Here is a 25,949-nt window from a genome sequence, read left to right as displayed (position 1 = left end):
GGCCCAGAGAGGGGCAAGGTGGCTGAGGGGTAGCCAACCCGAGGACCCTGCCTCCCCAGGCCCGGGGATGTCCCATACCGCAGGAGCTGGGCATCAGGGTGTTCTTGGGCCCTGATGACGGATTGTCCCAGCCGGGGCTAATTGGTGGTTTCAAGGCCCCACACAGTCCCGCTTGCTCTGTGTCCAGGTGGCCATGGGGACTGCATTCCCCAAAGCTTAATTTGAAGCCTGCTATCTACACTGCCCCCCTTGGCAAATCCCCCCTCCCAACTTTGGTCTCTAATTATCTCTGCTGGCTTCCCCTGCCTGCCAGCACCTGGGAGCTGAGGGTTGAGGCTGGGGACCCCCTGCCCCGCTGATAGCCCAGACCGAGGCCCTCTCCCCACCCCGCTGACTGGTGAACCCAGGCAGCAGGTGCGCAGGACAGAGCCTGGGCTGAGTCCCCACGAGTCCTGACTCCAGGCTCAGGCCTGCCTCAGCTACAAAATGGGCCACCTCTCAGGAGCACATGCGTGTGACTTGGTGGACCGTGCTGGACGTCCACCATTCTCATGGTGGCAATGGTCTAGGTGGGATAAATTGTGCCCCCCCAAATTACATGTTCATGTCTGAGCTCCAGGTACCTGTGAACGGGACATGATTTGGGAATCAGGTCTTTGCATATGTGATTAGTTACGGGTGGAGATGAGGTAGCCCTAAAGCCAGTGAGTGATGCCCCATAAGAAGAGGGGGATTTGGACACAGAGACACAGGGAGAAGCCACGTGAAGACAGAGGCAGAGGCCAGGGTGATGCAGCCATAGGCCCAGGACACCTGGAGCCCCAGGAGCCGGAAGAGGTGGGAAGGATCCCCCCCAGCCACCCCCCGCCCCAGCCTCTGGAGGGAGCACAGCCCTGCCACACCTTGATCTCAGACGGCTGGCCTCCAGAGCCAGGAGAGGATAAATCTGTGTGGTTTAAGCCAAGTGTGTGGTCAACTGTTACGCTCGCCCCAGGACAGGTGTCTCAGGGTCGTTGTCTGATAGTGGCGGGGGCAGGCCTCAGGAGATGTTTGGACTGTGGGGGGCCGGGGGTCTGGGGCCGGGACCCCTCGGTTGGCCCTCCGTGCCATGTGTACATGGCACCCGCACCCAAGCTCTGGCACCAACTAATCCATCCCCTCCCTGCCGTCGCAGCTCTACGAACTGGACGGGGACCCCAAGAGGAAGGAGTTCCTGGATGACTTGTTCAGCTTCATGCAGAAGCGAGGTGAGGCCTGCCCGCCGGGAAGTCCCAGATATGAGCACGCAGGAGTGGGGGCCCTGCTGGCCACTGCCCGGGGCAGGTGTGTCAGCGAGGCTGTGAGTGAGTTGTCCGTGGCCGGAGGCATCCAAGAGATGCCTGAGTGGGGAGACACAGCCCTGCCATGGTGGTGGGGGAGGTCTGAGAGAAGAGGCACCATCCTGCCATGGGTATCTGACAGGAGACACAGCCCAGCCCTGAGGGTCTGATGGGGGAGACACAGCTGTGAGAGTCTGAGGGGTAAGTCCTTGGGTGGGGGGTGTCAGGGCTGCAACCCAGAACTGACATGCCAGGCTTCCTCCCTTGCTGCTGAGACCCGGGCGCTGAGATCCTGGCTCCCTGGATCCCCCGCAGCGGGGCTGGCCTCTATTTGGGGAGCAGGGTTGGATTCCTAGGCAGGCCAGCAGGCGGGCGGGCGGACGCTGGGTGGCAGGACAGAAGCTCCCCACAGGCTAGAGTCTGGCCTTCCTGCCGCCACTGGTGGGAGGTTTGGGTCCCGGCCCCTCCCTGCTCCCACCTGGGGCCTCAGTTCTCCCATCTGTAAGGTGGGCCACCAACACTCCCCGCCGTGTGGCAGTGCCCCAGATGTGCTGAGTGCCAGGTCCACAGTTATTATGCGCCAACAGTGTACCAGGCCCAAGCCACCTGTATCCCCCTACGGCCTGGGGTCTGGGGTGAGGTGGATGCCAGAAGCGGCCTTGAGAACAGCGAGACGACCAGGGACGGAGGCCAGGCCTGGGGAGCAGGGACTGGTCTGAGCGGGTGTCCAGATGGGGAAACGGACGGCCCAGACGCGGGGTGGGGGGCGTTGGGGGCATTCAGGGTGAGCCAGGCCCAGGGAGGATGGGGGAGGAGGGCACCCAGAGGGTCCCCAGGGCCCTCCCTCAGCTCAGAGCTGTCAGCCAGCCAGGGGTCCCAGGAGCACCCACTGCGTGTGGGGCTCATTTCCTTGATACCTCCTCCCCCCACCACACCCCCAGCAGGGTTATCACGACCCCCACTGTTCAGGGAAGGAAACTGAGGCCTGGAGAGGGGAGAGGGCCTCTGAGCCACAGAGGCAGGAAGGGGCGGGGCTGGGGCGGGGCTGGTGGGGGTGGGTGGGGCGGGCAGGGGAGCTGCATGGGCTGTGACTGTTGCAGGGGCCAGCCAGGCAGCTTCTTTGTCCAGGGCCCCTGCCTGCCCCTCCCTGCCAGCAGCTTCTGTAAACACAGGCCCAACCAGGCCCAGGCCGGAAGGGAAGGAGATGAAAGGGGAGGGGGCTGCGGCCTCCACATTAACCCCTCCTGTGCCGGGGGTGGAGGAATCCAGACCCAGCCAGGCCTGCTGCCCTCCCCCCTCGCCGCCCCCCACCCCCCATGTGGTCAGAGAGATCGACCCACCCTTTATCATCCTGTCCACACCTGCCTGAGCACCCCCCCTCCCCCCACCATGGGGCTCCAAGCTCCCAGGCCCGGAGCCCACCCATTTTGCCCCAGACTGGGCTCCTGGTGTCCTGGAGGCACGGAGGAAGTATGGTGAGCTGCCCCAGAGTGGTGAGGCCAGGGTCCTCTGGGGGCCCCAGCTCCTGGCCACACAGGGCTTCAAGGGTCTGTGTCCAGCCCTGTCTCCCTCACCAAGCCACGTGCTCCTGGAGGACAGGAAGCAACAAACTCCTATGCAACCCTCAAAACCCAGCTCCAAGGCCCTCTCTTCCCTACCTTCCTCTTGAACCCTCCCCTCTATAATTGGGGTCGGAGGCTTTGGGGCTGAGAATCTGGATACCATGTCCTGCATCCCATAATAAAGTAACCTTTCCCCCACATCACAAAGTAAAAGCCTCGAACGGGATGTCTCTCTGAATTCTCTGGGGGCTGGACATGGAGGAGGGGTCCTGCCTGCACCCCACCCTCCTGCGGTTTCCTTGACGACCTCTCCGCCCTTCCTTATCGCCCCCCCACCCCCACCCGCCTCCATCAGTGCCTCTCTGTGCTCTCCCAGCCCTGCTTCTTCTATAAACATCCGTCACCCGGCTGCCGAGCCAGGGCGCAGGGTCCCAGGAGGAGCTTTGGTGTGATTCCTTCTTTTTCCCAATGCAGAGCCTAAACCAGCGTCCTGGGTGGGCCGGGTAGGCGCTGTGGGCGCATCTCTGGGGCTGGGTGTGCTGCTGACACCTGGTGTTGCTTTTCTCTTTCCTTCCTGGGCTGGAAAATGAAGTGGGTAGCATGGGGGTCTGAGGCCCATCTTCCTCCACCCCCTCCAGGAGGTCTTCATTCGTTGGGGATTTTGCAACCCAGGAAGGGCCCGGCAGTGGCCAAGGTTGGCAGGAGGTGGTTCCGGGATGTCCAGCTTGTAGAGGGGGGACCAGGAAGCAGGGTCCTGGGTACAGGGCATTGTCCAGGGTGGGGGCAGGGAGCAGGAACCCACCCTGGAGCTTCCCTTTGCCACCTCTGCAGGGGTGACAAGCATGCCCCCAGGGCTGGGGTGGGGGCCGTCAACCTTCACTGTTGTTTATTGAGCACCTGCTGTATGCCAGGCTGGGCGCCCGGGGACCACATGTGAACAGGACAGCAGGTGGGGGCCACAGACAGTAAACCCGTACTTTGACTGCCAGGGAGAGAGGTTTAAGTGGGGGCTTCTCCACCCTCAGCCAGGGTGGTGCCAGGCAGGCTGAGCTGAGACCTAAGGGCTCCCATGGCTGGGGCTTCTGGGTGACAGGGAGATGGCGTGTGCAGGGGCTTGGAACATCAGGGTGGGTGTAAGATGGGAGCAGGGCTGTCTGTAGGGAGGAGCCCCCTCCCGAGGCTGGGCCACCCCCCTCCCTCCCTCCCTCCCTCCCAGGTCTGGCCCACCTCCCCAGTGTCTAACCTGCAAAGTGGATTAATCAAGCCCTCCCTCCCCCACTGCAAAGCCCCCAACACAGCAGTTGTTTTAGCAGCTGTTGTGTCTGTAGGAGGAATAACAAAGGCTGTGTTTCTCATGCTGGGCCCCCAGGTTGGCCCTGCAGCTCCCCCCTCACCCACCCAGGGAGAGCAGCATGCGCCCAGATCACTGATGGAGAGACTGAGGCAGAACCGCCTCCTCAGGGCTCTTGAAAGCAGGGGTCTCACCCGGGTGACCCTGCCCCCGGGGGACACTGGGTGACGCCTGGGACAGCTGTGGTGGTCACAGTGGGGGCTCCTCCCCTGGCATCCAGTGGGTGGGGCAGGGAGGCTGCTCCACCCCTCACAGCATCCAGGACGGCCCCCGAGAGAGTGAGCCGCCCCGGGCAGCTATGCCGAGGGGACCCGCTCTCACCCACGCGTTGGGCACCACCCCAGGTGACAGCACCCCACCTCCCTGCAGGGACGCCCGTGAACCGCATCCCCATCATGGCCAAGCAGGTGCTCGACCTGTTCATGCTGTACGTGCTGGTAACGGAGAAGGGCGGCCTGGTGGAGGTCATCAACAAGAAGCTGTGGCGAGAGATCACCAAGGGCCTCAACCTGCCCACGTCCATCACCAGCGCCGCCTTCACGCTGCGCACCCAGTGAGTGCCCGCCCGCGGCATCCGGGCAGAAAGGACCCAAGGCAGGGAGGAGTGGGGGGACGGGGGGGCGGCCAGACCACAGGGTGGAGGGTGGAATGTCCTGGCTCTGAGGCTATGCAAATTGAGTGTTGAAGGAACAGCAGGTAGTCGATGTGGGGATGGGGATGGGGACATGTCACAGGACAGGCATTGAGACAGAGGGAACAGCACAGGCAAGGACCATGGCTTGGAGGGCTGCTGGGTGCTTCCGGGCAGAGATGTGGGATGGGGATGGGGAGCTGGTGCTGCAGCGGGGCTTGGCTTTATGCAGACCCCAGAGGCATCCCAGGTGCCATCCTGTCCCCTTGCCCCTGCCCACAGGTACATGAAGTATCTGTACCCCTACGAGTGTGAGAAGCGTGGCCTCAGCAACCCCAATGAGCTCCAGGCAGCCATCGACAGCAACCGGAGGGAGGGCCGGCGCCAGAGCTTTGGTGGCTCCCTCTTCGCCTACTCACCGGGCGGGGCCCACAGCATGCTCTCCTCGCCCAAGCTCCCTGTGTCCTCCCTGGGCCTGGCCGCCAGCACCAACGGCAGCTCCATCACCCCAGCCCCCAAGATCAAGAAAGGTGAGGGCTGCATGGGGCCTGGGGCCTGATCTTGACTCAGCTTCAGCCTGGCGGTGTGTCCCAGGGAGGGGGCTGCCTTTTCCCCTCCCTGGGTAACCGGGATGATAGACCCCAAAGTTGGTGTGTAAGAGGGCGGCTAACCTGCTTATGCTGTGTCCGTGGCAGACATTACTAATCAATTGCCATTTTTCCAGCCCCAGGCCCTAGCAGGCAGACATCACTAATCAATTCATTTCCCCTGAACCTGTGCCCTCGGCAGACATCACAAATCAATAATTTTTCCTCCAGTTCTATGCCAAGGCAGACATGGCAAGCCAAGGCAGGCATGGCAAATCAAGCCCAATTATCCCATCCTATACCCGTGGCAGACATTACTAATTAATCACTGTTTTACTGTAGCATTGGCCCAGTCCACTTGCCTGTGGCTGGTGTTTTTATTTATTTAATTAATTTATTAATTTATTTATTTTTAATTTTTTGATTTTTTAATTTATTTTTTGGCCACATAGCATGTGGGATTTTAGTTTGCTGACCAGGGATCAAACCTGAGCCCCCTGCATTAGAAGGCAGATTCTTAACCACTGCGCCACCAGGGAAGTCCAAGGCTGATGCTTTTCATCGCTGTCATTCTCTCTAGTCCCTTGCACGTGGCGGACATTACTAGTTGATCACTGTATTCTTTTCCCTTTGAGCTTTAGAATCCTCCTGAACACACTGTCCCACCAGACACCAAGGGTGTCGTGTGGGTCATCAAATGGACTCTTTAACCACCCCTGAAGCTATTGCTAGGTGTCCCTGGGCAGCTCACTGCCCCTTTCTGAGCCCAGCTTTCCTTACACGTAAAGTGGGGGAAATTATGCCTTCTCTGTGGGGGCGTTGGGGAGCCTTCAGTGTGTAAAATGCCCAGCGTGCAACAGGCCTAGGGTTGCAGGTAGCTGGCAGCCCCCCACCCCTAATCCCCATCCATGGCAGACATCACCAGCCGATCACAGTCCCCTCTTCCAGCAAGTCTCTGAATCCTTGCTAACACGGAAGCACCAACAGCACATGTGGCGGCCCAGCCTCAAGCAGGTCGGTGCACCTGTCCGTGGTTCCGTTTCTCATTTGCCACATGAGCTGTGACTCCCTACTTCCCAAGCTTGGCCCAGGGATCTGAGGTGATCCTCACAGCGCCCTGAAAATTTGGGGCTGGTCAGATCTAAGGTGAATGGGGTCTCACCAGTGACAGCTCCCTCCGGCCTCTGTGAGCCTCAGTTTACCCCCCAGCCTTGGGGAGTTGCAGCAATACCCATGAACGTCATTAGGCATCTGCTGCATGTGAGGTCCTGTGCTGGAGCTAGGGAGGATGGGGCGGATAAGAGACAAGTTCTGACCTAATGGAGCTACCGAGGGGGCCAGGAAAAGCTGGATCTGATGGGTCCCGGGGCCCCTTTTCAGCTGAGAGGGCTGCAGAGACTCCAGAGTAGAGGGCCTGGCAACTGCAGAGTTTGGAGTGGGGACCCTCCTGGAGAGGCAGCCCCAGGCCACCAGGGCTAGACACGGGAGGGGGAGTCAGAAGAGGAGACAGTGGGACCAGTGGGTGGGAACCACGGGGACGTTTGTTTCAACCACAGGACAGGGGAATGGTTAGGAGCTGGTTCTGGAGTTGGGCTGCATGGGTTTCATTTCAGCTCAGCCTCTCTCCAGGTCTGTGGCCTCAGGAAAATTATCCATCCTCTCTGAGCCTTGGTTTCCTCAGCGGTAAAGTGGAGAAAAGGGTGACTAGGTGGTTGTGGGATTGTTGAGACGGTTCACGTTAAGTGCTTTAGACAAGACCTGTGGTGAGCTCTTGTCGTAACCAGTATTATATGTAATAGGTGCTGTTGTGGTCTCTCTATAACACTAATGCTAAATACTGTAACTAGTATTGTCACCATGACCTATATTACCATTATGCTGGTATCTGATGTCAGCCTGATACTAGACAAGATCTTATAGCACTTGTGTCTATTCAAAAACCTGGGCACTTACCTGGAAAGGAAGTGAGCACCCCATCGGTGGAGGTATTCAAGGGGGCACATTCCTACCTTGGGTGGGAGGTGGGGACTGGGCCACCTCTGTTCCATTCTGGCCACCAACCCCTCTTCTCTCCTGTCCAGAGGAGGACTCGGCCATCCCCATCACGGTCCCCGGCCGCCTGCCAGTCTCCCTGGCAGGTCACCCTGTGGTGGCAGCCCAGGCAGTAGCGGCCCAGGCGGCCGTGGCGGCCCAGGCAGCCGCCCTGGAGCAGCTCCGGGAGAAGCTGGAGTCTGGGGAGCCTCCTGAGAAGAAGATGGCCCTGGTGGCAGAGGAACAGCAGCGGCTCATGCAGCGAGCGCTACAGCAGAACTTTCTGGCCATGACGGCCCAGCTGCCTATGAGCATCCGGATCAACAGCCAAGGTATCACCCTGGCGCTCAGACCCTCTGTGCTTCCTGCATGCGCACAAAGGCCTCGTAGCCACCATGTGTAAAGAGTGCTTACAGATCAGTAAGATAGAAAGGCAAACAAACCAGTAGAAGAAATGGGCAGCTGTGACTCGTAAACTCATAGGAAAAACTGTTCAACTCCATCTAGTTGGGGATCTGCAAGTTAACGAGGAGATACCATTTTTCACCCGTCAAGAGTTTGATAATATCAAACGTTGGTCAGGATGTGTGGAAATGGGCCCCATTGGTCCTGCTGGTGGGAACGTAAATAGGTGACAACTTGGCAATCTCTTTTAAAAATAGAAAATGTGCTTGCCCCATGACTGGGTGATTCTGCTTGGTATCTAGAGTAGAACTAATATAGGGAAACAAGGAAACAACAGGTTTTCAAGGATGTTCACTGCAGTTATTTGCATGACGTCACTAGTGTGTCCATCAGTAGGGGAATTCATGAATCAAGTCTGGAATACTTTGTGGTCATTAAAAAGAATGACATGGGGCCTCCCTGGTGGCGCAGTGGTTGAGAGTCCGCCTGCCGATGCAGGGGATACGGGTTCGCGCCCCGGTCTGGGAGGATCCCATATGCCGCGGAGCGGCTGGGCCCGTGAGCCATGGCCGCTGAGCCTGCGCGTCCGGAGCCTGTGCTCCGCAACGGGGGAGGCCACAACAGTGAGAGGCCCGCATACTGAAAAAAAAAAAAAAAGAATGACATGGGGAATTCCCTGGCGGTCCAGTGGTTAGGACTCTGCACTCTCACTGCCGAGGGCTTGGGTCCAATCCCTGGTCAGGGAACTAAGATCCCACAAGCCGTGTGGCACAGCCAAAAAAAAAGAATGACATGATTTGGGTGTGGGGACACCACTTAAGACTTGTAATCATACTGTACACCTGAAACTAACACACTGTAAATCAACTATAGTCCAGTAAAAATTATTTAAAAAAAAAAAAAGAAAAAATACTTGTAATCAAGAAAAAAGCAAATCTGAAACAAATACATTCTTATTCAATAAGTATTTATTGAGTACCTACTGTGTGCACTGCTGAGCGATCCTGTCCAGCGCTTCGTGAAGCTTCACGTCTGGTGGGTGACCCACGTTACCCAGATCATTGCGTAGGTGGGTTTATAATTACAAAGGGTGGTTTTTCTTCTTCCCGCAGGCTCCGAGAGCCGCCAGGACTCAGCTGCGAACCCTACCAGCACCAATGGCAGCAACAGTATTAGCATGTCAGTAGAGATTAATGGAATCATGTACACAGGTAGGACCACCCAGCCCCCATGCCCACCTTGACCACATCTCTCGCTCCCAAGTCCTGGTTGCCCACCCCACCCCCCAGGGGTGTGGCCTTCTTGAGCCCAGACCTCTTCCCTCATGAGACTCAAGCGAGATAGTCTGTGTCCTATACTTAGCACGGAGCTCAGCACAGAGTAAGTGCTCAGAAATACATATCCTGTGTTATATATCTTATAGCAAATGATGTTGCCAGGTTCCTTCTAAAAAAAATGTGATCAGACCCATGGCTCCTGTAGACTGCCAGGTGGCGATGTTGACACAGAACAGCTCGGTTGCTGTAAAGACCCCCATGGGGGGAGGCTGAGGAGATGGTGGTGTCCTGCAAGCCGGGGGTAGGGGGGCGGGCACGCTCTTTACAGGGGGTCAGCGCTCAGGAATCCCGTGCACCTGTCACATGATCTTTGAAATTCTCCACGACTTGTCTCCTGTCCTTGCACCAGGAGTGCTGTTCGCCCAGCCGCCGGCCCCCACGCCACCCTCAGCTCCCAGCAAAGGCGGAGGTGGCAGCAGCCGGGGAGCAAACAGCGGGACCAGCGGCAGCGCAGCCAGCCAGGCGGGGCCAGCAGGGTTGTCTGCACCCCCCGCATCTTCTACCTCAAATAACTCATTGCCTTAACCGCTACACTCCTCACCCTGGGAGCCCACCAGACGGGTCAGGGGGTCCAGGTGGGCCAAGCAGGGGCTGGGATGGCGGGAGATACGGGTGGGGAGGGGAGGTATCCACAAAGGAGCGACAGCTGACGCCAAAAAGAAAAGAAAAAATATATATACATATATATATATATATATATATATATATAAAGAAAATTTAATAAAACAGGGGAAAACCAAGGAACACTTGAATTACTCAGGTTTTGGACATTCAGAGAGATGAATTGTGAGAACAGCAAAGGAAATTAGAAACAAGAGAGGCTAATGTCTCCTAGGGCTTTCCTGCAGCCCTGGCAGACCCACATGGACTGGTGTCTGGTTTGGACAGGCCAATCCTGTTTACCTCATACATCCCTGCACTGTGTTTTTTCATTTTTATCTGTTTTTTTCCCTTTTTTTTTTTTCCCTCTTCATCACACTCACCACACCCAGCTCCTTGCGTTGAATGAAACCCCTGAGCCAAGATCAGTTGAATTTTTTTTCTTGTTGCTTTTGGGAACTTTTTTTTTTTTTTAAAGAAATAGTGAACTTCAAAGTCTGTAGGGTTTTTAAGAGGTTTCGGGGGTTTTGTTTTGTAAATATTCTATTTTATTCTTGGGGGAGGAATCAAACCTAGGAAAAGGATATATATATCTATATATTTGTGTTCATTCAGGGAAACTGGACTTGAAAAAGCAAAAAAAAAAAAAAAAAAGAAAAAAAGAAAAAAAAGAAAAAAGTAATACCCTTTTTATTTTTCCCATGACTGATTTGGGTTCGGTTGTGCATTTCCTTTGGCGCAGTGGGCAGCTGGCGGGCCCAGGACACTGAATCCCTGGGCTAGAGTCAGCAGAGCCAATGAACTCAGGTGCTGTGGGCCGGGCTGGGGTAGGGGCTGCATGCCAGGGGTCCGCGGGAAAGGGGAGCAGGAATGCTGAATGGTAGACATCACCGTACTTGTTCTTACTTCATGCGGGGCTCCTCAGTCAGGAACCCCAAAGTCTTAACTCGAAAGGAGAAATTGCTGGGAGGGGGTTCACCTGTCAGCCCCAGGCTCCTGTCTCAGGGATGAATACGGCCTGGGGACTCCCTTGCCTGAAAGGGCTGCTTTTGGAGACTTGTCCATGCCGGGGACAGGGGTGAGCCGGCCTTAGCTCAGGGCAGGGTTTCTGTGGGGCCACGGCACCCTGAACATCACCCCCCACCGCAGCATTTTCATCTCCTCCACTTTGTCCCTTCGTACTTCCTGGGGGCCCTGCAGTAACTAAAGGAACTAAATAGAGGCCAAGAAGGGGCCGTGCCCCTCCCTCTACGACCCTGTCCCCTGGGTCAGAAGGTGGGCATCGGGTGGGGCGCAGCTGGGGGGGCATTAGTTCAGGGCTGGTGAAGGGCTCCACCAGGCGAGCTGCACATCCGTCCTAAGCCCAGGCGCAGTTTGGGGTCCCGGGGGACCAGGTGCTGTTGGGTGGGGCCGTAGCTCCCACAAGGTATCGCTCTTTCACGTTCCTCTGGGGTGGGGTGGGAGGAACTCAGCTGTTCCCAGGGTGAGCCTGGAACCTCTAATTGGGCCCAGGGAGCCCGGCCTAACGAGCCCGGAGCGGGAGGGCGCCGCCGGCCGCCTCCCGCCTCCCGCCTCCAGCCTCCAGACCCAGGCATCATCTTGTTGCCTTGGAGACCGTGAGGGTGGTCCTGAGCTCCCCCCCGCAGTCTCGCTGGGTTTGGGTTTGCCTTGCGGGGCTGAGGTGTTTCTTTGGGAGGGAGCCCGTTTCTTTGGTATATCTCAGGGTCGCTGACACCCCCCACCCTTCCAGGAGGGAGTAGCGCTGGACGTGGGGCTTTCTTCCTGCTTTTCCTTCTGGAATGTTCTCCCGTCCCGTCTCTCACTGCAGTGGCACAATCATTGTGGGAGGGGGATCCTTTTGTCCCCAGACACAATCTGCCCCCCTCTCGCCATCACACCCCCATCTCCCTCTCCTCTCCCCCCACCTGACCGCAGGAGCGTGGGCGGCTGCCCTCTGGCCCCCCCTCCGCCCCCCATTCTGCCGGCCGCGTGGATGGGGGCGGTCTCTGCTGCGAGTTTCTTTCTACCTCAGGTCTAACTTTTGATGCCAAAACCCCCGCCAGGCCGCCCACCCCCACCAGCCCCCAGCCCCCAGCTCAGGGTCCCACCCCCGTGCGTCCTGTTGAGATCCACGTGTGTCTCGGGGAGCGGGTGTCCTGCAGGAGAGGCGCCTTCCCCCGGGTCTAACTCAGGGTGTGCCTGCAGTGCTGGGCGACGCTGATGATTGTAGGGGATGGGGTGGGGGGGCGTGGGCCCAGGATGGGGTGAGTCCACCGGCCGTGGAAACGCGAGGGGGGCCCGGGGCCAGCGGGCGCTCAGCCCCCAGGGGGCCCTGCCTCTGACTGAGGCGCCCCCATCAGCCCCCCGCCCCCGCTCCCAACCCTGCCGCTACCTGTCAGTGGGGGTTTCTGGGGTGCCACTCAGCACCCCTTATGCAAACCGGGACGGGGATGGGGGCTGAGTGCTGTTCATTCCAGAACAGGTGGGGCTTAGCAGCATGCTGAGGGTGGGGACCCCCAAACTCAGGGTGGAGAGGGGCTCCAGGGGCTCCCCTGCTCTGGAGATGCTTGTGGATGGGCTGCTTCTAGAACCTTCCTTGTGACCTCCAAACCGGCCGCAGGGCTGTAGCTGTCCGGCTGGGGGGCGGGCGGGGGGCGGGACGGGGCACGGGGTGGCGGGTTGGTTTGTAATAGTTGTGTGTTTGTACAGTCACTTTTCTCACTGTTAGCATTTTTGCCCACTACCATCCTTTTTTTTCCCCCCCTTAATTTTGCTTCTTCATTTTTTCTTGGCAAACGTGACTTCAGCCTTTCATTCCTGACATGTGAAATTTCAGTTTCTCTGGGGTTTGTCAGAGGGCGTGGGGACCGCGCCTGAACTCAGGTTAAAGGGAAAAAAAAAAACTTCTAATAAAAAGATGTAAAACTACTCTCTACCTCTGGCCGGGCCCAGCCTGTCGCGCCCTGGCCGCGGCGGGGCAGCCTGTGATGATTTATTTCAGTTTTTGCAGGACATTCAGGTATTAAAAGGGAGGGGAAAAAAAAAAAGACCAAAAAAAGAAAAAAAGAAAAAAAAAAAAGGTGTGATTTTGAAATTTAAAAGAACACTGAAAGTTTACATTTTATAACATTATTATGCAGATTGTATTTAAACTTCAGAAATATTTAAGACAGTTGTAACCCTGTAAAGCTGATGAAATATTAAAACAAGACAAAACACTTCTGACTTTTAACAGAGAATGGCTCCTGTGGTGGTTTTTTGGGCGTTGCCCCACCCCCACCCTGGGTCCTGGCAGCAGAAGGCACAGGGCCTGACCCAGACAGCATCCAGCAGGGACTGTGCCCCCCAGGGGACACTGGGCCACGTCCAGGGATGTGCGCGCTCCTAGCATAGAGTGGGGGGGCTGGGGGGCCCACAGAGGACGACCTTCCCCCATGTCAGCAGTGCTGGGTGGTGTCACCTTGACCTTCTGTGGGTGAGATGCACGGAGCTGCCCCACGCCCACTGGGAGCAACCCAAGCAGTCTTGGCTGCGACAGGGGTCCACTCTGCCCCCCCAACCCCCAGCCTTCCTGCTGTGGTTCAGTCCACATTTCTACACTTGACTTGTGGCCGCAAAGAAAGCAGACCAAGGGGCGGGCTCAGCCCTCGGGGCAGTTTGCGACCCCTGGGCTCAGCGCACGTGGAAGGGAAACCCCACACACAGGCAAACCAGCACAGCAGGGTTTTCTGGGCATCCATTTCTCAGCCACGTCTTGCCCCCACCCCCTGCCCAGAGGACGTGACAGGCTCAAGGTCAGCGCGGCCGGATGGTGGGCAGGGCGGGCCTCCTGCCACACGGCTCCCCTGCCACCTGCTCCAGTCACGGCTGGCCTGGGCCGGTCCCTCCCGCCGGGGTCAGCCCCCAGGTCTGCGTTAAGTGAGGAAAAACAACTCACTTCTGTTGCAGACGCCTCCCTGTGGCCCATCCACGTGGTTCCAGCCTCTGTGGGCCTGGGGGACCGGGAGAGGTCAGAGGACAGGGGTCAACCCACCTGCCCCTCAGAGCCCCCTGCCCCCCCAGGGATGTAAAGTGTTTTTTTGTTTTGTTTGTTTTTTTGTTTTAAAAAGGCCCATTCAGCAAACTGGATCGGCCTGTCCAGCATCTTCATTCCTCCTCTGAAGAGGCCCAGAGATGGGGCAAGAGGCCCTGAGGTCACACAGCCCTGGGGCAGGGGGTAAGCAGGGAGGGGGTCGGGCTCCGCCACCTCCTCCCCAGCCTCCCAGATCCCCGAGGAGCCTCCCGCCTGCTGGGCCTCCCGCTCTGTGCTTGTGAGGAGGCGCAGGGAGCCTCCCAGGTGAAATTCAAAACCATGTCTGATCAGCAGAGCTGCAGGAGCCCACGAGGAGCTAAAGGAAGGTTTGGATGAAAGGACGCCGGAAAAAGAAGAGGGTTTTCGCTGGAGTCATCCGCCTTCCCCTCCGCCATTAGTGCACTTAACAGGGCGGCCCCACAAAGGCCAGGGCTGCTGGGTTTGTTCCTGGGTCCCCGCCGCCCCAGGTGGGCAGGGAGTGAGATGGGGCAGTGTACCCTGGGCCTGCAAACAGGAGGCGCTCAGTACATGTGTAGGGAATGCGGGGCTTAGACCCGGAGGGGTTGTGCAGACCTCTGTGCCTCAGTTTCCCCATCCTGCTCCCACCGCCAGCCTCATGCCCTCCAGGCCTAGGATTTAGTGGATCTAGGACCAGGAACCAGGCTGGCACCAAGGAGGTCTAGTGACTGGGTGGTCCGAGAGGCCCCAAAGTGTGGCTTTTGTCTTGCCCTTCTGACACAACTGGTCTGTCCTCATTCCGGAACCAGGCTGGGGGTGGGGTGACCTCTGACCCCACACAGCAGCCTGGCCGAGCTGGGTCCCCCCAGGAGGGGCGGAGGGGAAACAGAAGTGGAGGGAGAGGCCTGGGAAGGGGCCGGGCCAGCACTCCAGCTGCCCTGCCCTCCAGCAGAACCATGGCATGCCCCTGCCTGAATGTCCACAGCAGCGACTTGTTTGCACAACTGGTCCCCCTGCAACCGGCACCTGCAGGGCCCACCCTGCGTCCTGGAACCTGGGTGCTTGGCAACTTCCAGGCCAGACCTCCGCAGATGAGGACACACACTCAGGGCTCGAATCAGCATCCCTGATTTGCACATGGGGAAACTGAGGCCCAGAGCTGTGCAGTGACCTACCTGCCCCGCTGCTCAGAAGGACCAGGTTCAAGCCCTGAGTTGGTGGCTAGAAGAAGGCTGCCTTGGTCCACCCCCGGGGGTCGCAGTGTGTGCCCATTCTCAAATGGGGCTCCACAGAATGCCCAGGATTCAGGATTCAAAGAAAGATGTGGTTTTGGGAAAACAGTATCTGAAAAATGTAAACTAGCATTCAAGGTGTTTCATTTTCCTTATTCCCAGTAAGAAAAAAAGAAAAAAAGTTTGAGGAACCAGGGAGGGAGCATCAGCTGGTTCTGGGGGTGGAAATCAGGAACAGTTGGTTCTAGCTCCAATCCGTCTTTGGACTAGATGGTCCTTGCTTCAGTGTCCTCTTTTGGCAGCTTCTGGAGGTTTGGACACCCAGCTGTCCCCAATTTACAAAAGTTCTTCAGTTTCACATGACCTCCCCCCACCACCCCGCCGGGGATAAAATAAAATCCAGGTCCCCATATCCAGCTTCCCCCTCCATGATCCGCCTCAGGGCCTTTGCACGTACCTCTGCCCCTCTTTCTCTTCAGGTTGTTAGTTCCCGCTCTAAGGACACCTGCTCTGGGAAGCCCCTCCTCCAGATCAGGCAGGTCCCCCCTGACGCCCCTCCTCCCGGTTGCTGCTTCTTGCTGTGGCCCCTGGGCTGGGAGCAACTCCGACCGGCATCCCGGTCGGTGGCTCGAGCCTGCCACCTGGCGGCCGGGCCTGGGGCTGCGGAGCCCCAGGCTCCGGGCGCCGTTCCTCCTCCAGGAAGGCCCCTCCTCCGCTCTCCTCTCCACCATCCCCTCCCGGATAGCAGAGCGGGATTGGGGGACGCACCCCGCACCCAGTCTCCCCAATGTTGCTTGTGGGTACGCCGCCCAGGGCAGCCATGAGACCGCGACTCCTGAGCGAAATTCCCCCTTTTCGAAGGTTAACAACTAATTCCACATTTTAAAATGCCCTGTTTGTAGACGTGGCCTGCGGCCGGCAGCGCTGACGCGAAATTGTTGGGTGCTCCCCAGACAGAGCTCGCGACTTGTTCGACCCGCACCAAGTTGCCGAAATAAAAATGTGGATTTTGTGGCCCCCGAAGAAGAGAGGTCCGGCGGAGGCGGACGATGGATCCGTGAATATGCGTCTAACTACGTTTTGAACACCAACTACCTGTTATGTTAGGTGCGTAATCTGTTTTACGTGCAGTGTCTCATTCGGGCCTGTGAGGTCGGTATTCAATATCTGCACGTTAAAAATAATCATCATCATCATTCGAGAGGTTGAGTGCTTGACCAAAAGCGCCCAGTGGAAATGGCCAAGCCAGACCTCCAGGCTCTGAAGCTACTAACTGCTCTCAGGAGACCCTCGGCCTGGGTTTCTCCATTTATTTTTGGAAGAAATCTTCCAAGATCTCTAACCAGGCTGTGCGCCCCTTAATTCTCCGCGGAGCGGGAAATTAAAGCCCACCTGATTCACAGGGCGGCCCCCTCCCCGAGTCCTGTGCGCACGCTCGGGTCGGCCAGCCGCCGGGAGCCGGGCAACGTGAGCACCGCTCTAGCCGGCACGGCGCAGTCGCCCGCGTCTCGCTAGTGATGACGCATGTCCTGGGCGGTGGAGAAGGCATGATGGCGGCGCCCATGGAGGTGGCCGTGTGTACCGACTCGGCGGCCCAGCTGTGGAGCTGCGTCGTGTGGGAGCTGCACTCGGGCGCCACTCTGCTCACATACCGCGGCGGCCAGGCCGGGCCTCGCGGCCTGGCGCTGCTCAATGGCGAGTACTTGCTGGCGGCGCAGCTGGGCAAGAACTACATCAGCGCCTGGGAGCTACAGAGGAAGGTTCGGCGGCACGCGCCCGGGCGCCGTTGGCGGGATGCGCGGGGCTCACGGGCCTGGGGTCGGAAGAGGGGGCGGTGGGATCCGCACGGGTCCTGAACCCCGGTGGGAACTGGGGAATCCTATTAGGATGCTCTGCGCATGCGCGGGTCTGGGGGCTTTTTGGTGGGGGGAGGGAGCCGCGCGCCCGGCGTCGGTGGGAGCGGTTAGGGCGCTGCGCGCACGCGCTGAGCTGAGGGTGGGCTGCGGCTTGGAGGTGTGGCGGGCGGGCTTCTGGGCAGCCAGCGGTGCGCACGCGCACAAGGAGAGCTGGTGTGGGTCCCTTGGGGGCCCTGCGCCGGAGCCAGCGTGGGGTGGGAAGTGTAATTGAAAGGAGTTTGCCGTGGGGGTTCCGTGGGCATCGTGGGCTTGGAGGGTGAAGGTCCGAGGCTTGGGGGAGCCCGCTGAAGGGTAGCCCGGAGACTCGTGTATTTATCACCCTTGAAAAGACACTTATTTTTTGCCATTAGGGCCCATGGTTTCTCCTACAGAAACTTCAAAATGAACCCCCTGAAGCTGCTCGCCACCTGTTTTTGCCAGCTGACATCTCTTTCGGCAAGCTCTGTGTTTCGGCTCTGCCTGGTGTGGTACACACACAAACTCGAGAAATTGTTCCATTTTAGACATTTAGAAACTGACGCTCAAGATCCCAAGCGAGACGTCAGGGGATGCAGGACTGGGGCGAAAGCCTAGGGGCCAGACGGTTCCTCTGACCCCCAGTCCAGAGACGCACTGTCTTACCTTTTTTTTTTTTTTTTTTAATATTTATTTATTTATTCGTTTATTTGGCTGCGCCAGGTCTTAGTTGTGGCAGATGGGATCTTCATTGCCGCGTGCAGGATCTTTAGTTGGGGCACGCGGTATCTAGTTCCCTGGGGACCAAACCTGCCCCCCCCCCCCCCAATCCCTGCACTGGGAGCACGGGGAGTTGCAGCGCTGTCTTGCTTTTCAGGTGAATCCACAGGCCTCCACCTCTACCGCCCCCCTGCAAAGCTTTAGCTGGAGCAAATACCCCCCTTCCTGAACCATGGATTTGGTCAAACCACCCCTGTCCCCACTACTCTTTCTGGTCCTCTTGGACTTACCAGCTGTCTGGGTGCCCCTCCCACTCGCCTCGCTTCCCCCTGCTCCTTCATCGGGTATGAAACTCAGAAGCTTCTTCTTTCTCTAGGACCAGCTTCAGCAGAAGATCATGTGCCCCGGACCGGTCACCTGTCTTACCACGTCGCCCACCGGCCTCTACGTCCTGGCAGGGATCGCAGAGAGCATATACCTGTGGGAGGTGAGCACAGGTGCACAGAACCGAGGTGACAGGCTCAGCTCGCGGGCTGCCAGCTGATATCACTGACCCAGTTGTCACCGACAGTCGGTTACATTTGTGGGGGAAGCTCACCTCACTTCCTGCGTAGACAGCGCAGGATCTGAGACAACAGGACAAGGCCTTTCCTGACCTCGGCACCGGCAAAACGACCTTCCTGGCTGCCCCGGAGATCAGCAAAGAGAACCGACTGTTCTCTGTGGACTGTCCGAGGCCCGAAGATATGAGAGGGAGCTGGTAATCTCACCCCGGAGCTCTTAAACCTCAGTATGTGATTCTGAAACTAAGAGGCCTTGCTCAGGCGCAGGGAGAGAAACTGAGGCAGGTCGCCCTGTGGTAGAAATCCTCCCTCTGTTCGCTGTCAGGCTGGTGCAGGGTGTGTGGGCAGACGTCAGCGGCCCGTCCACCGTCAGCAGACGTCTCAGGTGGTTGGCCTCCTTGATGGGGGACACTGTGTGCTCCTGGCTCCCCACCCTCTTGGAGAATTCCTGGCCAGCGTGAGCTGTGGGCTGTGAGCTGTGCGCCCCACGGGGCCAACCGAAGGCTGGTGCACAGGCTAGGGGCTTTCTGACGCCTGTATCCGCCTCTGTGTGTAGCCTCTCTCCTTCCTTTTGCGGGGGGTGAGCGGCTGTGTGTCTGTGTCCAGGTGTCCCTCTTACAGAGACAGTGGCCACCTTGCTCCCACGTCACCTCATCTGAATTGATTACGTCTTCAGAGATTATGTCCTGTTCAAGGGAGGTCACAGGTTCCAGAGGTTGGGCGTGGATACATGTGTCTGGGGGACACAGTTCAACCTACGGCAGCATCTGTGCCCCCCGCCAGCCAGCTCGGAAGATGGTGACTTGCAGCTGTGGCTGCAAGGATCGGCTCTGGGTCCAGCCGATCCTGGAGAGACCCCCCCTCACCAGCCCTCCTTGGCCTTGTCCTCTCGCTGACACCTTCCCTGGGGCTGTGTCATCTCACTGGGGACAGGGTGGGAACAGGTGCTCGCAGGACCCAAGGGGGCACGGCCCACCAGCCTCCCTGTTCACTTCAGAGCCGCAGGTCAAGCTCTGGTGCAGGGGGCCTGGGGTGGCCCTCGTGGGCCCTCCCCCAGGGCTCCCCGTGACCCTTGCCCCTTTTCCCCCCCAGGTTTCCACGGGGAACCTTCTGGTCATCCTGAGCCGCCACTACCAGGACGTGTCATGCCTACAGTTCACGGGGGACAGCAGCCACTTTGTCTCGGGGGGCAAGGACTGCCTGGTGCTGGCTTGGAGCCTCTGCAGGTAGAGCCCTGGCCCTGGCGGCTCCCCATCCAGCTGTAGCCTCTGGCCGGGCGAGGCCTTAACCACGAGGGCGCGGAACCTGCTGTGCAGAGAGGCCAGGCCCCGGGGTGGGAAGGGGCTCCAGGTCAGGTAGGCTGGTGCCAGGAGGATGGGGCCCTGGGCAGCTACCCAGGACTTTTATTCGGGTGAGGGGGCCTGGTTGCTGCCCCGAGACAGGGTATAAAGGCATCGAGATGGGGGCCGCCCTCCCCGCTGAGGTCCGGCTCCTCCCCTCCCCAAGCGTGCTGCAGGCAGACCCCTCCCGGACCCCCGCCCCCCGGCACGTGTGGTCTCGCCACACCCTCCCCATCACAGACCTGCACTGTGGCTTTGGTGGGCCCCTGGCCCGGGTGGCCACCGCCTCGCTGGACCAGACAGTGAAGGTAGGGCCCTGCCCTGACCCCCGCAGTGGATCTGTGAGCTGAGCCCGGTGGCTGGCGGGTTCCTGGCCCATGGGAGCCAGAGCGTCATCTCCTCCCGCTGGCTGGTGGCTCCAGACAGCTCTTAATCCCCTGCTGCCTTCGGCCTCAAGGACGCCTGGGGGCGGGGGTGGGTGGCGGGCAGTTCAGGCCTGTGTTGGCTTGGAAATTCCCACTTGGCCACTGCACCTGGCAGCTCCTGGCCAAGCTTCAAGGGATTTGAGGGAGTTCTCAGGTCTTCGTCCCTGGTTGGGGCAGTCCAGGGCTGACCTGGTGGTGGCCTGGGGGCTGACAATAACTGAAGCCGGTGGTGGCGAGGGGTCCCAGCGTGAGAACCAGGTCCCCCAACCCCCAAGACCCCTGTGGTGACAGCTCCCGTCTGAGGTTCCTGTGGCATCCAGAGTCTCCCGGCTGGGCCGCTGCGCTCCACTCTCAGACCCATGCCCCCATCCCCGCCCCCAGCTGTGGGAGGTCTCCTCCGGCGAGCTGCTGCTGTCTGTGCTCTTCGACGTGAGCATCATGGCCGTGACCATGGACCTGGCTGAGCATCACATGTTCTGCGGTGGCAGTGACGGCTCCATCTTCCAGGTCGACCTCTGCACCTGGGTGAGTGGGCATGGGGGGCCAGGGGTGCGCGGCTTGGGGCTGAGATGTAGCCGTGCCCTGTGCTCACCAGCCCTCTGGCTTCCACAGCCCGGGCAGAGAGAGAAGAGCTTCCAGCCGGAGCAGGACCACGGGAAGGTGTTCAGAGGGCACAGGTATGGGGACGGGGTCGACCAGGAGGTGGGGGGTGGGTCACTGTGCCGCCCTCCTCCGGGCGCCAGGTGACCTGTCTGTCCCCAGGAACCAGGTGACCTGCCTGTCAGTGTCCACGGATGGCAGCGTGCTACTCTCGGGCTCCCACGACGAGACGGTGCGCCTCTGGGATGTGCAGAGCCAGCAGTGCCTCAGGACAGTGGCTCTCAAAGGTGGGTGCACGCAGCCCTCCTGGAGGCCCTTTCGTCCACACCGTGGGCGGCCTGGGGCTGGAGCAAGGACTCAGGGTTTGCCTTGTGGAGGGTGGGGACGGGAATGCACGGGAGTGTCAGGGCCAGGTGGGTGGCTGGAGGAGCGGAGGGTGGGAGCCCGGACCCATTGAGGGTGGGTCCCGATTGCCGCCTGCCCGCCCCAGGCCCCGTGACCAACGCCTGCATCATGCTGGCGCCCATCAGCATGTTGAGCTCCGACTTCAGGCCCAGCCTGCCCTTGCCCCACTTCAACAAGCACCTGCTGGGCACGGAGCATGGGGATGAGCCACGCCACGGGGGCCTCACGCTGCGCCTGGGCCTCCACCAGCAGGTATGTCTCAGCCCCAGCAGGGACCCCCACCCTTGGGCCTCAGTCTCTGCGGTGTGACTCTGGGTGCCCTTGGGTCGGGTCCTGGTGGGGACCTTCCACATGCTCCTCTGCTGAAGAGGCTTCTCTGCCCTTGTCGTTGAGGCCAGCCTGATGGCTGGTCCCTGACCTCAGGAAGCCCTGGAACCTTCCAGAGAGGGAGCAGGCCACGCACAGGGTGTTGTTCCAGGGGCCGATCGGGACCCAGAGGTTGTGCACGGGCAGCCACCTTCTCCAGCTGGGCAGCAGGAGCGCTCACAGCCCCACTGCCCATGGGACCCCCTTCCGTGATGGTCTGCCTGCCCCTCCAGGCCCCCGGGGCCCCTCCCTGCGTGTCCTCAGCGCGGCCAGCCTTGCCCACTGAGGCCGGGCTCTGTCTGCTGTCTCTGCACCTCAGAGTCACATGAGCCTGCGGGACTGTCCACGCCCCTCCCGGCGGCTTGATGGATGGCTGTGCCAGGCTCCAGGCTGCTGGCCCAGGGCAGCGTGCCCAGACGGGGTCCAGCGGGAGACGGATGGCCTCTGGGCGGCAGTGGGGTCCGTCATCTCACTGGGCAGCTGAGCCCTCCCAGAGCTGGAGGCACTAGCCGACCATTTGTCTGCACGTCCCTCGAGGCCTGATGGGAATGGCCAGCTAATGCGGCCCCTTCTGTTCCAGGGGTCAGAGCCCAGCTACCTGGAGCGGGTGGAACAGCTGCGCGGGGTGATGTGCAGCACGTTGGAGAAGGTGGGAGGGGAGAGGCCCCAAGATGGGGGAGGGGCGGGGCCCAAGATGGGGGCTTGTCTGGAGGGAAGGGCGGCAGGGGGCCTGGGCCTGGGTTGGAAGGGATGTGCCCCTGCCCCACCCTCTGTCATGGACCGTGGGGTCAGTGGCCCTCAGTGCCAGCCTCGCCCCGCTGCCTGCCATGGGATATCTGAGGCCCGCTCCCACTCTGAGCATTCTGCCGCCCTCCCCCAGAGCGTGCTGGGTGGCCAGGACCAGCTGCGGATCCGCGTGGCAGAGCTGGAGGACGAGGTGCGGAACCTGCGCAAGATCAACCGCGACCTCTTCGACTTCTCCACGCGCATCATCACTCGGCCGGCCAAGTGAGCGTGTGCACCCGACCCCGGCCAAGTGAGGCCCAGTGAGCGTGCGCGCAGCCGGGACCCGCACCCGGACCTTCCCCCTGGGCTCCCCCCAGGACCCTCCCGACTGGCTGGCAGAGCCCGAGGCCCGAGCCCATCCTCTGCCAGCGTCCTATCATTTGGATTTGCCACCCCCACCAGGGGTCGTGGTCCAGTGTTGACCCGCTGCCCTTCCGTGACCTGCCATGTCATGTTGGTGCTGTGCCATGTCTAACAAAAGAGCTGAAATCCTGCCTCTCGGCCTCCTTGTGCCCACGCCGGGCTCAGGACCCTGATGGCGGGCCCTACCTCAGGGACCTCGCCGTAGCCATCACAGGGTCCGAGTTTCAGATCTAGCGTCGAGAAGCCTGGGTTCTCACCTCTTAACTCACCTGCTGCCCCAGTGCCTTTCCATGACCCAGAGGCCATGCCACCCGTGGGACAGGGCAGGGGCATTCTGGGAGCTGCAGGACAAGGTCCCCAGGGGCAGGAGTGACTCAAGGACAGCAGTGCAGTCACACTGGTCCCGTCCCCCCAACCTGGGTCAGGGCAGCTGGCTCTGGGGTGGCAGCCAATTCTGGGCCAGGGTCATGTTGACCAGAACCTTCTTGGTGTCAGGGGCTGGAGGGAGGCCAGGCCCCACCCCCACCCCCACTGCCCAGGGGAGACAGGGACACCGTCAGCTGGCACCCGGAGCCCAACCGAGAGGTGGGCCCTGAGGCTGCCCATGGAACCTTCCAGAAAGCTGCCCCCAAATGACAGTCTGCTTAATGGTCCAGAAAATCCACATGACTTAGCAGGTGCTATAATGACCTCGGCTGGGGGCCAGCGCCTGGTTCATGTCTTTAGCTAGTGGGCATCCCTGCTGGGGCTCTGCACCCACCCTCATGGCCCGCCTTGCCCAGGGAGCTGCCAGGGGAGGAGTCCTGCTGGCTGATAGGGTCCACATTGTAGGTGCAGCCCCTGGGCCCCTGATGGATCCCCAAAAGTGAGGCAGGGTGGGGGTGGGGGCAGGTCACGAGGCAGCTTGTCAGAGCAGAGCTGGGGGTCGGAGCTGCGCCCTCCTCCCCAGAGCACCCAGGGCTGTTTTCCTGTCTGCAGTCTGCGCCCAGTCCGTCCTCACCCCCTTGGTTTCCAGAGGGTCCGGAAGATGAGGAGAGGGCCTCAGAAATTGGCTGAGATTCCCCTGGGGCCAAGGGCCACCTCACCTGCCTGGGTCCCACGTACCCGGGCCCCGCGTCCCCAGGCTCTGGCCCTGGTGAGGGTCCCTGGCAGCCCTGGTGTTGAGCCTGGGGCATGCTGCCCTCTGCCTGGGATGCTGCCCCACGCCCCCAGCTGTCTGCACTCGCCCCGTGATTCAGTGGCTTGGAAGGAGATGCCAGTTTTTGAGGTTCCGGTGTTGCTCCTTGTCTGGTGGAGTCCCAGGCAGGAGCTGGCAGGTGGCCAGGAGATGGGCTGGGGATCGGCCAATGTCTGGCAGCCACCTCCCGGGCTCGGTTTTTCCCTGGGGAGCAGGGGTATTGTTCTCATTGCCCTGGACCCTCAGCTGCTGCCTTGGGTCCTGGGGTTCCTCCTGGCTCATCTGCCACACCCATGGCTGGGGGTGAGGGTAGGCACCCCTGGGTGGGGTCCCCACCCCTGGGGCTGTCACTTTAATGACTCGGCCCTGAAGGGGGGTGCCTGGCTGGGCCTGGGAAGATCCTGCAGTTGACACGCAACTGTCTTTGCCCACACTGTCCCTGCCACCTGTCCTTGCGGGCCTGCAAGTTCTCTTGTCCCCCTTCCGCGGGCCGTGCCGAGAGAGTTCACAGGAGGTCAGCTGGCGGGAACTGGTTGCAAAGAAGGTCGCTGGTGGGCCATGAAGGCTGGAGCCCGTTTATCTCTTTCCCTGAAATGCCCACATGGCCCAGGCAAGCCACACCTGGCCCCTGAGGCTCCGTGTCATCTGTAAAAGGGAACGTACACGTCCTCCTCAGCCTGCGGGAAGCCTTCAGGAGCTGGTGTGCAGCTGAGCGGGTGTGTGACAGGCGCCAGGCACACGGCCAGCAATGCCGCTGTTACTGTCCAATCTGTAGAAGCACAATTTGATCCTGAATCCTGGGCCATCACTGCCAGAGGCGCAGGTGCAGGCAGCACCCAGCATTCACAGATGACTCCTGCGTGTGCGCTGAGTTTATGCGAACCGCAGTGACATACTGCCTCTCACCCACCAGGACAGCTGTTATTTAAGAAATAAAACGTGTCAGGAGGCGGTGGAGAAATCTGAGCCCTTGTGCACTGCTGGTGGGAAGGTGAAATGGTACAGCCACTGTGGCCAGTAGTCTGGAGAGTCATCAAAAAATTAAATGTGGAATAACCATATGCTCCAGCAATCCCCCTCCTGAGTGCATCCTCCAAAGAAATTAAAGCAAGAGACTCGAGATATTTGCACGCTCGTGTTCACAGCAGTGTGATTCACAACAACCAAAAGGTGGAGACAACCCAAGTGGCCATTGACAGGTGATAAACACAATGTGGTCAATTCACACAAGGGAATATTACTCAGCCTTAAAAAGGAAGGAAGTTCTGACACCTGCTGCCACAGGGTTGCACCTTGAGGACATGATGCTCAGTGAGAGAAGCCAGACACAGAACAGATACTGTGTGATTCCACTCACGGGGGTCCCTGGAGGAGTCACATCCACAGAGACAGGAAGTAGATGATGGGGGCTGGGGGAGGGGGTGGGGAGTCAGGGTTTCATGGGGACAGAGCTTCAGTTTGGGAAGATGAGAAAGTTCTAGAGGTGGTGGTGGGATGGTTGCACAACGTGAATGTGCTTAATGCCACCACTCTGTGCACTTAAAAATGATTAAAATGGTGAACTTTATATTATGTATATTTTACCGCAATTAAGGAAAAAACCTTGCCTGTGTCCGCTTGTTTGATGTGCAGGGTAGCTGGTAGGTCAGAACTACTACTATTGAGCTTGTAAAGATGGGAGCTGAGGGATTTTCCTTGTGGTCCAGTGGTTGAGACTCTGCCTTCCAATGCAGGGGGTGCAGGTTTGATCCCTGGTCGGGGAGCTAAGATCCCACGTGCCTTGGGGCCAAAAAAACAAAACAAAAAATAGAAGCAATATTGTAACAAATTCAATAAAGACTTTAAAAATGGTCCACATCAAAAAAAAAAAAAAAAAAAAAGACTTGGAAAAAAATGCTGGGAGCTGAGGCGCAGAGGCCAGGGCACCCAGCGCAGGTCATGCAAGTAGTGGGCCTTGGGGGAAGGTGAGGTGTAACAGCAGGACCCGAGATGGGGCGGCTTCTGGGGGTTCCCCCGTGAGTCCCAGGGGGGCCCAAGGCGCGCTCGGGTGCTCGCGTACCTACCAGAACCAGCAGCAAGTAATATTTGTTGACTGACTGACTGCTGAGGGCCACATTAAGGTGAGGAGATATCCCCTCCCCAGGATGGGTCCGTTTCTGGGGACTCATGCTGGCATAGGGACCTTACCCCAGGGTGGGGTGAGGCCCAGGTGGTCCCTGAGGACACTTCTTAACCTGGCGCCTCACCC

The 25,949-nt window shown here is 59.4% G+C and overlaps 2 protein-coding genes across 5 annotated transcripts in view; both read left to right on the top strand.

Annotated features, from left to right (window-relative positions):
- The window catches only part of ARID3A (AT-rich interaction domain 3A), a 36,467-nt gene extending 23,441 nt beyond the window's left edge, over positions 1 to 13,026 (top strand). For all 3 annotated transcript variants that reach the window (XM_060094787.1, XM_060094786.1, XM_060094785.1), the window contains exons 4-9: positions 1,175 to 1,247; positions 4,602 to 4,785; positions 5,146 to 5,393; positions 7,532 to 7,813; positions 8,999 to 9,097; positions 9,573 to 13,026. In XM_060094787.1, the coding sequence (XP_059950770.1) occupies positions 1,175 to 1,247; positions 4,602 to 4,785; positions 5,146 to 5,393; positions 7,532 to 7,813; positions 8,999 to 9,097; positions 9,573 to 9,748 (1,062 nt within the window). In that variant the 3' untranslated portion in view covers positions 9,749 to 13,026. The remainder of the gene's footprint in view (positions 1 to 1,174; positions 1,248 to 4,601; positions 4,786 to 5,145; positions 5,394 to 7,531; positions 7,814 to 8,998; positions 9,098 to 9,572) is intronic.
- Positions 13,027 to 16,591: 3,565 nt separating this feature from the next.
- Positions 16,592 to 22,655, top strand: WDR18 (WD repeat domain 18). 2 transcript variants are annotated; one of them, XM_060094783.1, is made up of 10 exons: positions 16,592 to 16,845; positions 18,053 to 18,163; positions 19,332 to 19,465; positions 19,746 to 19,887; positions 20,296 to 20,529; positions 20,617 to 20,681; positions 20,767 to 20,891; positions 21,095 to 21,261; positions 21,956 to 22,024; positions 22,256 to 22,655. In XM_060094783.1, exons 1-10 carry the CDS (start codon positions 16,603 to 16,605, stop codon positions 22,385 to 22,387), a joined length of 1,422 nt encoding a protein of 473 aa, XP_059950766.1. In that variant the 5' UTR covers positions 16,592 to 16,602; the 3' UTR covers positions 22,388 to 22,655. The 2 variants fall into 2 exon arrangements, with proteins under 2 accessions (XP_059950766.1, XP_059950767.1); XM_060094784.1 differs by having other exon boundaries at positions 16,593 to 16,845; positions 20,386 to 20,529.
- The last annotated feature ends 3,294 nt before the right edge of the window (positions 22,656 to 25,949 follow it).

This window comes from Mesoplodon densirostris, chromosome 3 (genome assembly GCF_025265405.1).
Source record: "Mesoplodon densirostris isolate mMesDen1 chromosome 3, mMesDen1 primary haplotype, whole genome shotgun sequence".
In the NCBI taxonomy this organism is placed as follows: domain Eukaryota; kingdom Metazoa; phylum Chordata; class Mammalia; order Artiodactyla; family Ziphiidae; genus Mesoplodon; species Mesoplodon densirostris.
The sequence above is the reverse complement of the archived record's forward strand: the minus strand, read 5'-3'. Positions and strand labels throughout refer to the sequence as shown.